Source organism: Corvus cornix, chromosome 2, assembly GCF_000738735.6.
Source record: "Corvus cornix cornix isolate S_Up_H32 chromosome 2, ASM73873v5, whole genome shotgun sequence".
Lineage (NCBI taxonomy): Eukaryota > Metazoa > Chordata > Aves > Passeriformes > Corvidae > Corvus > Corvus cornix.
The window spans coordinates 10,245,720-10,262,692 of NC_046333.1; the positions used below are offsets into that span (position 1 = coordinate 10,245,720).

Sequence of the window (16,973 nt, forward strand, 5' to 3'; positions counted from 1 at the left end):
TCCCTGCCTTCCTGTTCCAGAACCACTTGTGGTACCTATATCACCTTCTCCATGTCAGAACTAAAAAAGAGTTCCACAGAGCATTTCTTGCCTTTTTTTTTTAATTTTCAAACTCAGTGTACATTAGATCCGGCACATAACTTCCATGTGTCCAACCAATGTGACTGCCTTCAGATTTCCTAGGCTGGGATGAAAGCATGGATCAACAGTCAGGACGGCAGCCAGCCCGGCTGAGCTTCTGTCTCCATGGGAATCACTAGTTCAAATGACAAGCAAAATACAAAGGTTTATCTGAAACGGATTTTGCTACCAAGGAAGCATTTGTTTGGCACTTCAAGCAGTAAAATCCACTGAGAAAATCACTCTAGCAAATCTGTCACTTCAGTGTCCACTGTCTGAATCAACAGGTCACTCCAGCACTTACTTGCCATGGCTTCAAGGCAGGAATCCTCCCTCAGCACCAGCATGAGTCATCCCAGAGGAGATGGACGTGTTACCAGTATGTAGGAAGGAAACAGACTCCAGCAAACATTGAAATGAAGAAAATATCAGACAAATACCATAAACCCAGCAACAACTGTAAATATTCAAAGACAGAGCATACTTTTTTGAATTTATTGTATACATTGTAGTTTTGGACATGTACCTAGATAATCCTCCTCTGAGTACCAAATTTGCTTTAATGAGTGGGACAAAACATAAAACTCCAGCAAACTGAAACGCTTCAAAATGCTGAGTCTGTTGTATTTCTGAAAACAGGTGCAACTCTTAGGAGCAGGGATCTGCCACCTACCACAAGCGATGCAGCTCCCAAGAAGAGAGAGCACTGAATCATTAGAGATGAAAAGGAGAATATACCATGAGAAGGAAAATTATTACTATGAATTTTACACAGCCCATTTCTAAAGGCGAACAAGAGCCTTGAGTAAGAACTGTATAGGTCAGGCCAGCCACAGACACCACAATCCCAAGAAGTTCCATTTAGGAAAAAGGCCTTCTCCCCCCACCCCAAGTTTATTTAACTGCCCACCTCTGTTCCCATCACAAAGTGCATCCTGCTACCCTCCTGCTGAAGAGGCACCAGCTGCCTCCCACCCCACACAGGGCTGGCTTGTCAGAGCTGCAAGCCGCTGCCGTGCAGAGCTGTCTCCACTCCATGCTGACACCATAAACCCGAGCTAAGTACATTGGAGTCAGAGACAAAAGAGCAAAAGTGGTGAAAGTTTCTGGTATGAGCCACAGCCTATGAACTGTGTGTTCCTGGAAAAGACCCCAGAGCCTTGGAGGTTCCTGCTTCTACCTGGGCTGACATCTCAAACTGCACGGAGAGTGTGCATGTGACTTTGTTTTGGAAGACATTAGACACATTTCATTTTATCAGTAATTCCACCCATGTAGACTTCTTAGATCTGCCCAGCTTTGGCATGTTTTGCAACTCTAAATCCTTACATTTATCCCTCCTTCCTCAGAGCACCCTTAGCCACGGTAGATTTACTGCTCTGCAGATGCCGTCTGCCTCCAGCAAATGGGATGTGAAGCCATCAGGCTGCAAGGATGGCTTCCACACCCTACGTGCGTAACACAAGCACACAGAGAGCAATTTGCTCCTCAAACTGATGGGAATTTAAGAAAAATTAGGGAGTGATATTTATCTTTGACTCCCTTCCCCAGCATATACCCACCCCTTTTGCCCTCCATTTTGCAAAATAGTGAACTGTTCCCAAACCAGTTGTGACAAGATGCACAGAGACCTTTAATGTATCATGAGAGAGATCTAAGATTTAGCACATCTACAGCTAGTACATAATAGCCAAAAACACTAAAGAAGAAACTGGACCTTTTCTCCTCTCCATTGTGAGAAAAAAGCTCAAAAATGACCAAACTTGATGACTGGAGCCACATAGGCTGGAGGGAGCAAGGCAACATCTAAGCCAAGATTTTTGCCTTCCATTTATCATAAGCCAATTGTACCAATAGTCAGTTTACTTTGGCTGATTGTAATACAGTGTTCCTGCCAGGACCATCACCACGCCAGTCTTATCTGGGCATCAACTGTACTCCTGTTCCTTTTTCCACTCTACTGCTGGTACAACAGCTTCTGACCTATTCCAGACCCTCCTCTTTCTTGGTACTTTTCAGACCATCAAGGGTGCAGATGTGAGGGAGCACACAGACAGGATGGATGGCACAGCTGAGGCCAACCAGCCTCTTTGCAGGATTTCTGTGCTTATTCGGCACAACAGCTCAGGAACTGTATTCCATGTGCCACTTCCACAGGAGTTAAATTTCTACCTGATCAATTTATGTTGGGCATTGAAATATCTGCCAAGATGTATATCCATGATGAGAGGAGGATGCAGTAACCGAGCTACTGCAACCAGATGGCACCAGGCTGTTACGGAGCTCATTCTCTCAAAAGCAGAGATGAAGTGCATAACATTGCTTTCATCTATACACCAGCAAAATTTGAAATTCAATCACTTCCCTGACTTAAATGGTTGCAGTCATAAAAACTCAGCTATACCGGAACAGGTGGTTTTAGCTTAAAGGTTTGTGAAGTATAAGCATATTAGAAAACTTAAAACTTCATGAAATCTTATTTTCTAAAGAAGCCTTAGGATGAAAGCGTAATGAATCACAGTTTCTGTGACAAATAAGTAACCTTTGGATGCTCAAATTGCGCATAATTTCCTACATTCACTCTTTCTCATCATGCCCAAGAGGACACAAAACCATGTGTTCAGCATGAACATTGCTGCAGCCATCACCGAACATCACTTTTTATTGAGGAACACCAGCACAAAGGGGACACTGCCCAGTTTTGCTGGGCAAACAAATAGATCCCCAATTTCCATCAAAGCTGGGGTGGTCCTCCAGAGCCACACTAGAGTTATGGCTACATTGCTGACAAATTTCTGTGCTGACAAATTTTACATGTTAAGTAGTAGAAAACTTTGGACAAATGTCAGAACAGGATAGTGCATGCTCAAGTGAAAATTGGTTGCCTTCAACTTCTTGTAGCCCAGGTCATCACCAAAGCCCAATGGTTAAGTGAATTTTCCAGCCTGGAGATCTCACAGTGCACATGTAGGCTGGTATTCCTGTGTTGGCCTACTGTGCTGAGCAGACAGCAGTGGGGAAATAGGAGCAGTAACTGTTCTGGTAAGCTCCTGAACAGGTTAGATTACCTGCCTACTTCCATGCTTACATCCATTGTTATATAGCTATGCAAGAGAAAAACCTTAATGAAACAAAAAAAAAGAGGGGTGGTGGGGTCGTGTTTGAACTATTTCCAAAATATTCTTTCATGTAGACAGAGGATATCCCAGAAGCTCTTCTTTCCTAGATGCAAGACCAGAGTAACTTCTACAACCAGCTAAAGCCAAAAATAATCCCAGGACATCTCCACATTCAAGCACCATGCAACCGAAGCACCAACCCAAACGTTAAAATCCATATTTAAGACCAAGCCAATACCTTATCTAATTAATGGAGGAAACCAGTAATGAATAGAACCTCCAGTAAACAACATATCAGGTTCTGTGTTTGCTTTAAAAAAGTTAACCAGTCATAGTTACCTAACAGAGAAAGACATGGCAGCTGTCAGAGATCTGTCACAGGGGTTCTTGCTGCTGATACAGAACCTTAGGTGATAGTTACAAGAGCTGTGTTGAACAGAAGAGCAAAGATTTTTTCTTTTCCCAAAATTAGAAATATACTATTTCCAAAAATGGGAGCAAAAGACAAAAGGTAATGAAAAGTACTGCTGAAGAAATGTTTAATTAAAAAAATCAGGAATTCAACAGTGCCTAAATCTTTATTTTTCATAACCTACATATTTTTTTTTTCAAATTAGACAGTTTTACATTTTATGACACAAAAGGAAACTTAAATTACTGATAGTTTACATGTAAGCTTGATTCCAGTCTTAATGGAAGAAGAACAAAAACAAAAACCCTCAAAAAGGCTCCCATATTACACTTCTATTTCATGAATTGGCAGCTGTTAGGTCTCCTTAGAAATCCTGGATTGTCTGCTGCTATTAGTGTAATAGGTTACAAAGCACAGAAACCCCTACCTGTAGCTGAAGGAGATACAGAGATAGGTGTGCACCATTACAGTCAGCTGTTGCTCCTGATACTCTGCACCACGCTCCAACAAGGACCTTCCCATGCCAACGGCTCAAGGCTTTGAAGGAAAACCCAGCAACATAAAAAATTTGCCACTGCTCACACATTTCTAAGTGACAGTGCCATGGTGGGGGACTGATCTGAAACCACGTTCAGTTTTGAAAGCAACCTTCATTTTTTTTTTTTAATTCCTGGAAGAATCTCAGACCCCATTTTTGACTTGTTTTCAAACTGAAAAGCATCACCACACAGTTCTAACTGGGTGAAATGCCAATTTTATTACTGTATTCCTGAACCTTTAGCTCAGCTACTGCTTTTGGGAGGTTTTCATTTTAAAAGCCACGTTTTTAATCCCTCTCTGTATCGTAGCAACAGTCTGCGTGCAACTTCACAGCTCTACTCTGAAAACTCCATTTTGTCACTGAGTGGGGAGGAAAAAAATAAATCTCAAAGTAAAATACAGTAAGGGAAAGTTGTATTGAATATTACACAGCGATTTGGCGTTGTCACTTTTTGTTTTAAAAAGCTATAAAACCACATCAGAAGAAGGTTTAAACTTTAAATGCAACAGACTGTTGCTGGGTAAGCAGTAATTACAGTGTATTGACCTATCACAAATGGCAGCAGAATACATTAGAACAGCACAACACATCCCGCTGGTCTCAACAGATCACCTCGGGTACCAGCTGAGCACCAGGACGAGCCGCTCACAGCCGCTGGAAGGGACCACTTGCCACTGTTTGCAGCTGGTATAGCCTTTCACTTGCAGCAGACAAACAAAATGAATCATACAGCTGGCCTAAACCATACACAAATCTAGCTACCGCTTTCACTGCCGCTGGGGAAAGGAGAAGGGGATAAAAAAATCCAATGACTGAAGTAGTTGAGCAGTTTTGGTGATGGTGTCGGGGTCCTATCTCCTCCCACAGCATTCACAAAGTGCGCTTTTTAAACAAGAAGAATCAACAGACTCCACATGCCCTATTTTGACCAATTCTGCAGCATACAACAGGCTGGATTTACAATGTCAACTAGTTACCAATTGATGCTTGTAACAGGAAATTTATCAGGAGTCAACTTCTATAGTTACTTTACAGTTCTATGAACCATGCACTGATACTCTTGAAAGCAGACAAGTAAGCTTCAGTGTATATTTTTGCAGCAGTCAAGTTTTTCCCCAATTAGACTTGATTTTTATTAATGACTTAAAAATTACAGTTTGACTGCTGAAATTCATTATTTACATTGCATAACACTTTTGAATTGGTTAAATTGTTTGGTTTTAAAGGGACTTTAGGAAAACATTTGAGGGCTTTCAAATAAGACTTTCATTCCATTTCCCTTTTGCAGTGAAGAGGCAGAGTCAGTTCAACACACCAGAATAAAATAAGAAAAAGAAAAAAACAACAAATTAAAGTAATATTCAAACCACAACATTTAGTTTATCTACATCCAGCTCAACAGCAACATTTATAATATCAATAATTTTTATCAGATTTTTTTCTTTAGGGTACCTTTTTATATGTTCTGATTATTTACAACTGTACAAGCAAAGCACACACTTCCAAGTGCACATATTTAATACAGTATTGACTATTTGCATTTACAGGTTTTTCAACAATCTGAAAAAGATCAACTGTTTAAGATCTTTAAGGTATATTACAAAAACTGCTGCTAGTTCCTGTACTACAGTATGTTTACCCAGTAAGACCAGTGACAATAGATACATACTGTAACTGAGTAATTCTGTATTCCATTCATGCTAACCCTCTATGGGGTCAGACCTCATTAACTCTAAGCTGTCTTGTACAAAAGTTAAGGCAAAGTCATTTTCAAGTTTAAATAAAATTCAAGTCTTTAAATATTGGATGGAAATAATTCTTTAAAAAAATCAGTTGTTTAAATAAACATTTTTGTGGAATAAACTGTACTGTCATAGTCAGCAGGAATGAGATTTGTCTGAACTTCCTGCAGTTTAAACACTTAAAGAAAAGCTTTAGGCATTTTAAAACAAAAATAATTTATATTCAACTTTATTAGAAACTTGCTAATTTAGTGCATCCTTGTCCTTCAGAAAGCGCATCACTTCTAAAGTAAATAAGTGTGAGAAACCTCATCCCAGAGGTAAATATCAGGGATCTCTTCCTCCACCACACAAAACAAACACCATTATCTCACGGCTTGAAAAATTTAAATCTGTATGCCAATGCTTGTAGTTACAGGAAGATGTCAACACAAGGCTGACTAAGATATGAACTCTTTCAAAGAGCACTTGGGGCAGAGATTTAAAAAAAAGTCTACACAGAGCACAGGGGTAACCAGAATATACAGCGCTGACTCAGTTAACTCCCTTACAAGCACAGGGAAGCTAAGGTTATCACAAGAAGGCTACTCTGCTTTCTCCTGATAACATCCACTAACAGGCTTCACCACCATAGAAGCTCACAGACTTGATTCTTTCTATTCACAATGTGCTTTGTATTTGCAAATTATAACATCAGTTTTATTCTGGAGTGAGAAGATGGTTACTTGCTTGCAGTAAGTCAAAAAAGGAAATATTTCAGAAAGACAGTTATGGTGCCCTGTAGAATTCTTTTTGTGTGTGCAAAACATCAAAAAAAGGTTAAGTTTTTAAAAATGCTAGAAACAGCTACTCATTTAACCTAAAAGTGCAAGTTCATTTGCTGACACTTAGTACAGCAGCCCAATAAAAAAAAAAATCTTCAAGGTCACGTACTAATTTGTAAAATATATCTACTTCCTTGCACTCTACACACTAGCTGCCGTTATCAGTCTTTTGGACACTTTAGATATGTACTTGCAGACCAGTTTATTAAAAATATTGCAGCAGCACGTTTCTGCTCAACAGTTTAGAAAAAACTCACTATACAGAGCTTGCACTCACACAGCCACAGAGAGGCTTAATAAAAAGTTGATTTTTTTTTTAAGACAAATATTTTACACCTTGGAAAAAAAAAAAAAAAAAATCACACTAAGCTTCACCTCCAATTAAGCACCAATCTAAATGTAAGGTTTAGAACAACTATCCAGAAATACCCAGAAAAATAGAATGTTTGTTCAAGAGGGGAAAAAGTATTTCACAGAAAAATAACTTGCAGGCATTGTTACATGCCTTGTATCACTGCAAGCTCCTAACCAGCAACTCATTCTCAGGTATCTTAGTGGGAACATGGGTTTAATTTGTGGGAAGCAGACCTCTTCTCAAATCCCTCCCAGGTGTTATTTTCACTGAGGAGATTTAGGAGGGGTACTCTGTTCTTTATTTAAGCGTTTGCCAGTGGCTGGAGGGGACGATCTGCGTCCTGACTGTCTCCTCTGGTCTTTGGGTTGTCCAGGATGTGACTTTGCAGGAGGAGGTTCTCTATTTTTCTCTATTGTTTCTGTGGGCTTTCTTTCTTCTTTCCCACATGCTACAGTGTTTGGCTTCTGTTCTTTCTGGGGTTGCAATGTAGGAGGATCCTTAGTTGTTCTCTGGCAAATTTCCGCATAACTAGGTTTTCGCAGTTCCTGGAAAATCGGAAGCAAACAGGACAGAGTTAAACAAAGCGTCCTGAGGAAAAAAAAATTACTTTTATGAACAAAAAAGGGTTAAGTCCTTGTCCCAAAAGACTGCTGCACTAAAATATGCAGATGAGGGCTTGAGTATGAAGTTTACAGGAACTGTATAGACAATAAAGCTGAAGAAAAGGTAAAATGTAAAACAGTATGCCAGAAAAATGGGGTAATGGCATAGGGCAAAATACTCCCCTTTCAAACTCAAAACCAGCTGAAACACGATGAATACTCTGGTTTCAATATCAGCATATGTATTAATACTTCTACCTCAAGGATACTACCAAGAAGAGAATTCAGATAAGGAGATATCTTTTGTACTGTTAATTGCATAATTTTATCACATGCAAGTAATCATGAAGCCACCAATTAGTAAATTTAAAGCTGCTGGACAAATTCTAGGATGCTGGGCTCACATGATTAAGCAACACTGGGTAGCAATAAATATTCTGTTAAATGCAGACTGGATCATCAAGAAAAAGTGAAGTAATGAAGTCACTTACTATGGCAGCCCCATTGACTTGTACCGATTTACATGCAGTACTCAGTGTGGAAGAAGAAAGTCTTTCTGTACTCTGTGTCTCTCTCTGCTGTTTATCCACGACTTTGGAGTCCCTGTAAGCATCCAGCAGGAAGCAAGGCTCATGAGAAATGAAACTTCAGGATAGATGAATGGTTTAATAATGGGTCTAAAAAGTTTGAGTATGACTATAAATAGTTACAACTGTAATTTGCCTAGCACATTATGATTAGCATTGCATTCAAAAATGCTATTGAAAATAGAAAAAAATATATTCCTGTGCAATGTGATACTACCCATAATTTGTCGTGTTTTGATAGCATTTAGTTACTCAGTTATTTGATTTGCAGGTTCCAAATAAAGTGTCACCAAAAAACTTTCTTTACGGTATGGACATCAGTACTGCCCACAGAGCCGCCGTGGGTTTACTCTCTCTGTTTCAAAATTGTCTAAATACAAGACAGTAAGGTATTCATTAAACTTCTCTCACAGAAACTAAACCATGACACTAAATTTTCTTCTGCTAAATGGCTATTATGATTGAATCACTGATATGATATTGTTCAGAAATTAAGCTTTATTGCCTTTACTACAAGTACAAGAAAATATTACTTCTTTCATTGATTAAGATTTTAATAGCTATTTACATTGTTCTGCCTCATGAAAGAAAATGCAAATGTGACTCAGAGCAGAATTATTATACCCATGTAATTAAGTGCTTACTCAGTAGGCTGGGGTGGCGAAGGAGACCTTTCAAAGGTCCTGGGCAATGTAGAAGAAACTGGTAGCGGCTCTCGAGGAATTCCTGATGGAATAGTGTTTGTACTTGCATCCACATTAATGTTCTGAAGGGGGAAAAAAGGCACAGAAGGACAATCAAAATATCCAATTAATACAGTTTGCCTGAAAATCAGCACAACCAGAAAACAGTTCATAGTTTGATTTTATATGGTAAATTGACTATAGGAAGGTACAGAAGGAGCCTATATATATATTGTAATGAATATGTTATTTTTTTCCTTTCTATTTATTTAGGAACACAGACAAATAACACTCTGTGGTTATTTCCAAAGAAGTTGTAAGCTTAGGTCCCTTTGGGACATATCTGGATGACAAAAATCACTTAGAATCCTTATGGTTGGAAAAGACCTTTGATCAGTCATCACCCTGTCAACTAGACCACGGCACTAAGGGCCACATCCAGTCACTTCTTCAACACTTCCTGGGCTGCTGACTCCATCACCTCTCTGGGCAGCCTGTTCCAATGCTTAACTTCCCTACCTAAACCTCCCCTGGCACAGCTTGAGGCCCTTTCCTCATCCTGTTGCTGGCTGCCTGGGAGAAGAGACCAACTCCCACTTGGCTACAGCCTCTGTTCAGGCAGTTGTAGAGAGTGACAGGGTCTCCCCTGAGCCTCCTTTTCTCCAGGCTAAACACCCCCAGCTCCCTCAGCTGTTTCTCAGAACTTGTGCTCCAAACCCTTCACCAGCTTTGTTGCCCTTCTCTCTGGACATGCTCCAGCTGCTCAGCGTCTGGTAGTGAGTGGTCCAGAACTGGCCACAGGATTCCAGATGCAGCCTCACCAGTGTGGAGCACAGAGGGACAATCACTTCCCTGGTCCTGCTGGCCACACCATTTCTGATACAGGCCAGGATGCCATTGGCCTTCCTGGCCAACTGGGCACACCTGGCTCACGCACAGTTGCTGCTGACCAGCACCTACAGGTTCTTTCCTGCAGGGCCTCTTTCCAGCCACTCCTCCCCCAGCCTGTGGTGCTGCTGGGGGTTGCTGTGATCTAAGTGCAGGACCTGGCACTTGGCCTTGTTAAACCTCACACAGTCAGCCTTGGCCCATCCATCCAGCCTGTTCAGACCCCTCTGCAGACCCTTCCCTTCCTGTCTTCCAGCACATCAACACTCCTGCCCAACTCAGTGTTGTCTGTGAACTTACTGAGGGTGCCCTCGATCCCCTCATGCAGATCACCAGTAAGGTTATTAAACCAGACTGGCCCCAATACCGAGCCCTGGGGAATACCACTAATGACTGGAACTAGTGACTTTTTTCAACCTGGAAATTTTGCACCTGCTGCTGACAAAGTAGGCTTTGCACCTGTTCACATAACCACAGGCAGCCTATGAAAACAAAGGTCTCCTAGTGCTGTGAACTAAAAACTATCTTCTTCAAAGTTCTAATTCTGCATCATCCTAATATAATGATTTGCTACCAAGCCAAAGAGGCTTTTTCCATAGTCCTCAAAAGATTCTGGTAGTGCCAAGCGATACTGTGCTTCGAGATAAAGGCCAAAGAGGTTCAAGATGTATGCATTAATTTAAATTGTCACAAAATAGCAAAAGAGAAAGACAACTTTGTATCCTGAAAAACATGTATCTTACATTTATAACCATTTTGTTTGTTTTGAAGGGTGCTATGTTCTTTGTATTGCTTCTGACCTGTCTCATCCTAAAAACTAAAACCCAAAGAGATTCTGGTATGCAGAAGGGACAACAATGGGAGAACACAAGCTCAGAAGGAACAAGATATCCCTTCTTTTCCCCTAGCCCAGCCAACATTCAAAAGGGCATAAACCATAAGACTCCTATGGTCACTGTTATAAAGGAAAATTGTATTTGATTATACTGTTTTAAAATCAGGCATAGATTACTGCAGTAGATCTAAGCCTAGTTTGATTCAAAGTAGAAGACTGCAAAAGGTGGATGTTTAGGAATAACAGAACAGCTTTTATAGTCTTACTTGCTGTAAGATGTGTGCAAAAGGCTTGAAATTGCAAGCTGCTGAGCATTCTGGCCCAAGTGCATCAGAACTTGCAGGTACATGGTTAAGTGTGAATAGCTTCACGTCAAGCAGACATGCAAGAGCTTTTCCTTGCCAAAACACTCAGCCCTTGATCTCACAGTGCCACACTTCCTAGTTACAAAATGTGGGATGATTACTACCTGTCATTCCCCAGAGCTACATCTAGAAGAGCATCACTAAGCAAAGAGCATAAAGATATGATGCTTGGATAACAACTGCTAGAAATTATAGACCCTTAGTCCCCTCAGCTTCCGTACACAGGACTTGCCCACCTATAAAACAAGGGAAGCACTGTGTAACTCTACTTCAGTGCTTTGTAACACTACATCAGGTGACATGAAAAAACACTGAGATCAAGGTGAAAAGCAGCCTGTATACATTGGCAAGACTCTGATGCTAGCTCAAACACCTTTGTAGCAATACACAATTGCTCTTTGGAGCCAGTTGCTGTTATCTTACTCTTTATTTAAATGCCAACAAGGAAAGGTAGCATAATCCCTTTCTTCCACACAATGGTACAGAGTAACTCCTGTACACTGGAAAATGAAACTGGTAAATTGAAGGATGCTTTTTAATGTGACAGTGCACTGCAGTATCTTAAAGCCTCAGTACCTGACTGATATGAAGACTGCCTCTACATGAGAGAAGTCTAAATTCTTTACAATAAGTACAGTGCAAACCAAGTACTAGATCTGTGATGGGGGAACAAGGGGTTTTCAGCTGCAGCACTAAGAGCAAGTGCTGGAATCATATTTAAAACCTGAAATACAGTAGTCAAAAAACACTTCCTAAGTAACCAGAGGTACAATACTTCAAAATTAATAGGACTTGGCCAAGAACAGCCTACAATCTGCAGTACTGGCACACAGTAAGTTAAACACTGCTCTTACCATGGCTCTGACCTGCACATTCGCCCTAAATGCAATCCTGGGACATAGTTGCCCCTCCTACCACTTGCAGGAGACAGAGTAGATGGCTTGTCTGTACAGTCACTGCCTCGGGTGCAGGCTGCCCTGCTGCCTCCCCTTTTCTTTACCAAAAAATACCCTCTACCCACCCCTGACACATGGGCACCAAAGAAAACACTCTAGACCCAGCAAGAGAAGACATGAGAGATTGTGGTGGTTCACCACATTGCTTTGCACTGCTAATCCAGGGCCTAAGTTCTTCAGTCGTGGTACAGCTGGAAAAACACAAGTTAAATTAGAGTTATCAAGAAAAGCCAATACAGACTTTCATAGCCCAGAGCATTCCACAGTGCAGAGGGTTACGTGAGTCTTGCCGGAGAAGAACACACTGTCACTCACAGATGGCATGGCAGAGACAGTTCTAAGAATGAAATCTATGAAAAGCTACTGAACATTAATTTTCAACTGCATCTCTACTACATCTATATAGCAGTGGTTGCCAAGTTATTCTGATGTATTTTCATCTTTCTGAGCAATATGACAAGACAACACTGGGATCCAGCTGGTTTTGGTAGCAGTTTTTGTTCCAGCTATGATGCCTACTGAGATTACGTAGGCAGCTTCTTTATTTTGGTGCTTAGAAGTTTGTCACTTTAAAGTGTTTTATATACAACTCAGAAGTCTTACTTTCAAACAGGAGGGAAAATGCATCACATACCTTTCACCTGAGTCTATCAAAAAGCCTGAGGCAGTTATGAACAGCAAAGAGCATATTTTCTAATCTCTGCTATTAACATCTACTTATTATACTGGTGCCCGTATTCCACACCATTTCAAAGAGAATACCCAACAAATTCTGAGCTATAAGTGAAGAAGGCAGCAGCACATCATTTGACAGCTGTTTTTAAAGAACATTTCTTACAACCATGTAAACGCACAAGTTATTTCCGTATATAAGCCACCAAATCTGAAAACAAGAGGTATGCAAGTCTTTGTTTACCCAACAAAAATGAACATCCACTACTCACTCTTTCTTTTGACGTTCCTATTACCACACTGGACAGTCTGTTTTCAAATAGGTCTTCAGTCTTTAAATTGCCAGCAGCCCCGGGTAATGGAGGAAAGCTAGATAAACCCAATTCAAAACTGGGAGATGGAGGTTTTGGGGGTGGTGGAGACTGTGTTTGGCCTCTCTGGAATAGAAATAACATGTAGGGGTTACTGCACTAGATGACAGAAAAGATATGCAACTCTAAACTGTATTTTGTACTTGACTTATATCAGCAAAGCCCCAGAGAAGGATTCCCCATCTCATCTCCCAGAAAAACCACACAGTTCCGGGGAATACATGCTTTCATTTTCCAATGTTGCCCTTAAAATATTTAATTATTATTTAAATGCCATGGCATATGCATCAGCTTTAGTGATACCAGCATAGTAAGAAGTTTCCTCACTGACTCTTCCTTGAGGACAGACACACTGACATAGAAAGGAAAACAGACTGATTTAGGTGTCATGATATAGGGAAAATATAATGCCCATTTATGTACAGTTAGTAATATCCTAAATAAAAAGACAGGAGTCAACAAGAATCTTATTTTCAGATATATGAAGAAACAGCAAGACAGCATGCCTTGTATGTGGTACAGACAACAATAATTTATATCTAATTAGTATTAATCGATATTGTCAGTTTGTAAAAATGCAAAAGTAAGTGCCAAACCTATTTTTGAAACAGACACTGTTAAACTAAATCTAAGAAGAAAAACAATGTCTCAAGCAAAAAAGCCAACATCAGTGTGCTAAATGCAACTATTTTGCACTAGAGACAGCAGTTCAGGAGTTAAAAGTACCACAATTAGAGATCACTTGTGAGGACTGCTGGTAAGGATTTGTAAATCTATATTATATTTACACAGGAAAAAGTAAATCTCCTTTTGTAATATGCTGTAACTGAAGTTACCAATTAACTTCATCTACAGCATGTAAAGAAGTAACTGTTTCTTGAATGTGCTGAGGCCTGTGCTAAGATAATCTCTGCTACAAAATACCAAATGCAAAGCAATCTTTGAAACAGTTCCTATTTTGACAAGGAAAATATGAGGATATAGTCAAGATGGTGTGAATGTAAGAACAATGCTTCTGAACAAAAAGAACAACAGACACAAGACTACCTTCAAGGTCTTTTCACAAACTACATGAAATGTCAAAACAATTGTGTGGCAACAGGGAAGTAGGGAAAGAACAAATAAATACAGAGGCAAGAACAACTGCAACCCCCAGGACTGCTACTGACCCAGCACTACCCCCAGGAAGAGTGCTACAGCAATGGTGACTGCAAATCTCCAAAACTGAAGTCAGATGACCTGCCAAAGGTCAGGGAGAGTGATTACACTTATCCAGCTCAAATTGCAAGAGGAACAACTCGAATTTTTAAAAGTCATTCTTCAAATCACAGCACACGCTCTTCTTAAAGAAGACTGAAGTTCTGCAATAGCAAATGCTTCCATGTTACAAACATTTTAAGTTACACAGTTGAGTCCTAAAACCCTCAACATATTAAGAGTGGTATTAACATCTTAAATGAGTAGGACGAGTGGGGACTTCAATGGATTTTAAGCTAACTGCATAAAATTTCTCAAGTTAACTTCCTGTAAGTTGAGTAACCGGCTTTTGTATACAGCCTCAGCAACAGTCTGATCAAAAAATTTCATGCTCTTTTTCATGCAAACATGCATACACTCTAATTTTTCCTTTAAAAAGAAAAATCTTCTAAAGAAGTCATTACTCCATTCAAATACAACTGGTTTTAGTGATGTCCTGTGTACACTATCTAATTGCTACAGCATTACACAAGAAACAGGATACTGGATTCAATTATTTCCACAATCTGAGGGGGTAAAATTTCAATCTTTTGCTTCCAAGTACACTTCCTTGCAGTGCATGCAGCCATGGGTGTGCAGCAGCTTTCACCTCTGCTCAAGGTGCAGCACTGGACACTACAAACTAAAGATGCTTGGTGCAGAAGAGACTGGAAGGAAGCTGGTTGTACAGGCTGCAATTACAGCCTGGCGCTGACAGACGGGAACCGTGGGTCTCCAAAGAAGTCACATCTACAAGTTTTTACATTCAAAGTTCAAATAATCTTTGCAGTCAGCTCCGTCAGAAGTGCTGCTCTATTCAGTAAGAGCATCCAAGGTAATCCTTTCACTCCAGTCACTCACATGCCTAACCTGTACCATTTCCTTGTTCTTTTAAATACAGAAGAAAGTTAATAGGAAAACTTCACTCTAAAAATTCAAGCAGCTTTGAAAGGGCAAAAGGAAGAAGTACTGGGAATCCTACATGTAATCTGGTCTCACTGCCTCTGGGAAGTTTGATGAGAACTGAAAGGAAGGAATCACCTGCTAAACTTTCCTGCTCCTTTATCTAAGTTCACTAAGGCTACTCAACAGCAGGAGCCACAAACACACAAATGCAATGATTCCAGACCTTTAGGAAAGTGTTATGGCTCATGCAGCAGTATTACTTCACAATTGTAACATGAATTAGGAAATAACCTGGTTCAACTTCACATATATGCCATCTGTGGCAAAAACAAATTGCAACGAAATGACCAGTTTTATCATATCAAACCTTAAATCCTACAAAAACATGTTTTTCTCTCTTCTACATCTAGTGCTACATCAAAGTATCAAGGCTACTTTGGTATTAACCTTGAATTCCAGTTTACCAAAACCACAGTATTTCAATAGTGTTAGCATACCCTTACCAAGTGGCACTTGGCATTTAAGAAAATGAACTTCATAACCACTTAAGAAAATGACCACTTCATAATGCACAGCAGAAACATTAGTTATGACACAAGGTTCTATAAAATGTTCTTCAATGTCACCATTATTGATAATGAAGTATCAAGTGCTTTGAACTTTAGTTTAGCTATTCCTGAACGTGAACACTGGCATGTTGAAAAAAACTGAGATGGGAATCTTCTGCCACTCTAAGAGTAATTTTAACTTTTCCCTGACTTCTGCATTAATGGAAAATAATCTCTGATACCCGAATGCAGTGAACTCATGTGACTAATGAGCTGTTATTATCTTTAATCAACTGTGATGTACAACTGCTTGTGCAGTAACTTATGTCACCTGTTACTCCATGATAATATCCATACTAATGCCTTGTTACCCTACTTTTATTAGGGACAAATAAGATCATGAACACTCACTGTAAACTTGTCCTCCCTTTTCTTTCGGTAGCCATATGAGTTTTTCCTATGGGAAAGAAAGCAGATATCAGAACCTTGCCTAATAAGTGGATGGACAGCAGCTAATGAAAACAGAAGAAATTAATTCCAATTGCTATTTCATCCATCTTCATTCTACACAGGTTATTAAGAAATGTTTTAGGGAAAAATTCCTAGCAAGCTCTCATTAATACAAAGGTATAGATCTTATGCAAATCAGCATAAGAACACACTAGTTACAAGTAATTCCTGCGTTAAAAGTACCTCAGTAGAGATTTTATGTAAGGATTACACAAAACATTACAGTATCCAAATAAGGGGTTTAGGATTTTTTGTACACCAATATAACTTCTCAAATATAGCTAACTATTTCCAATCCAGGTAAAGCTCCTTCAAAACACTTTTAGCACTTTGCCCCCAGCCCTGCTTCAGGTAAAGCCCCTCCAAGCAGCAGTGTAAAATTTGCAGTGCATTCAGATTCAATATATTTTTTAAGTTTTTTGTCTGACTTTTATTACTCTAAATGTATTCAACAGTGAAACATTAAAATGCAACTCTAAGTACTGACTATTCCTGTACATTTTTGTAGTCTATAGTTTGAGCCATCTTGTTTCCTGAGTTCTTAATCATACTTTCATCCATTAGTTATAACACAATTTGGTAAATTAGATTTAGAAAGGTATTACAACCCTTGCACAAAATCCCCATTTAATTTTGCAATGATACAAGTCTAAAATAGGATCGTGTGCAAAACACTTGAGTTATCTTCCAATTCAGTGAGT

The 16,973-nt window shown here is 39.7% G+C and overlaps 1 protein-coding gene across 2 annotated transcripts in view; it reads right to left on the reverse strand.

The window, feature by feature from the left end:
- Positions 1–3,798: 3,798 nt before the first annotated feature.
- The window catches only part of LARP4B (La ribonucleoprotein 4B), a 57,002-nt gene continuing 43,827 nt past the window's right edge, over positions 3,799–16,973 (reverse strand). For both annotated transcript variants that reach the window (XM_039548767.1, XM_039548766.1), the window contains exons 13-17: positions 16,174–16,219; positions 12,974–13,138; positions 8,947–9,068; positions 8,207–8,318; positions 3,799–7,658 (exon numbers count right to left, since the gene is read on the reverse strand). In XM_039548767.1, the coding sequence (XP_039404701.1) occupies positions 7,377–7,658; positions 8,207–8,318; positions 8,947–9,068; positions 12,974–13,138; positions 16,174–16,219 (727 nt within the window). In that variant the 3' untranslated portion in view covers positions 3,799–7,376. The remainder of the gene's footprint in view (positions 7,659–8,206; positions 8,319–8,946; positions 9,069–12,973; positions 13,139–16,173; positions 16,220–16,973) is intronic.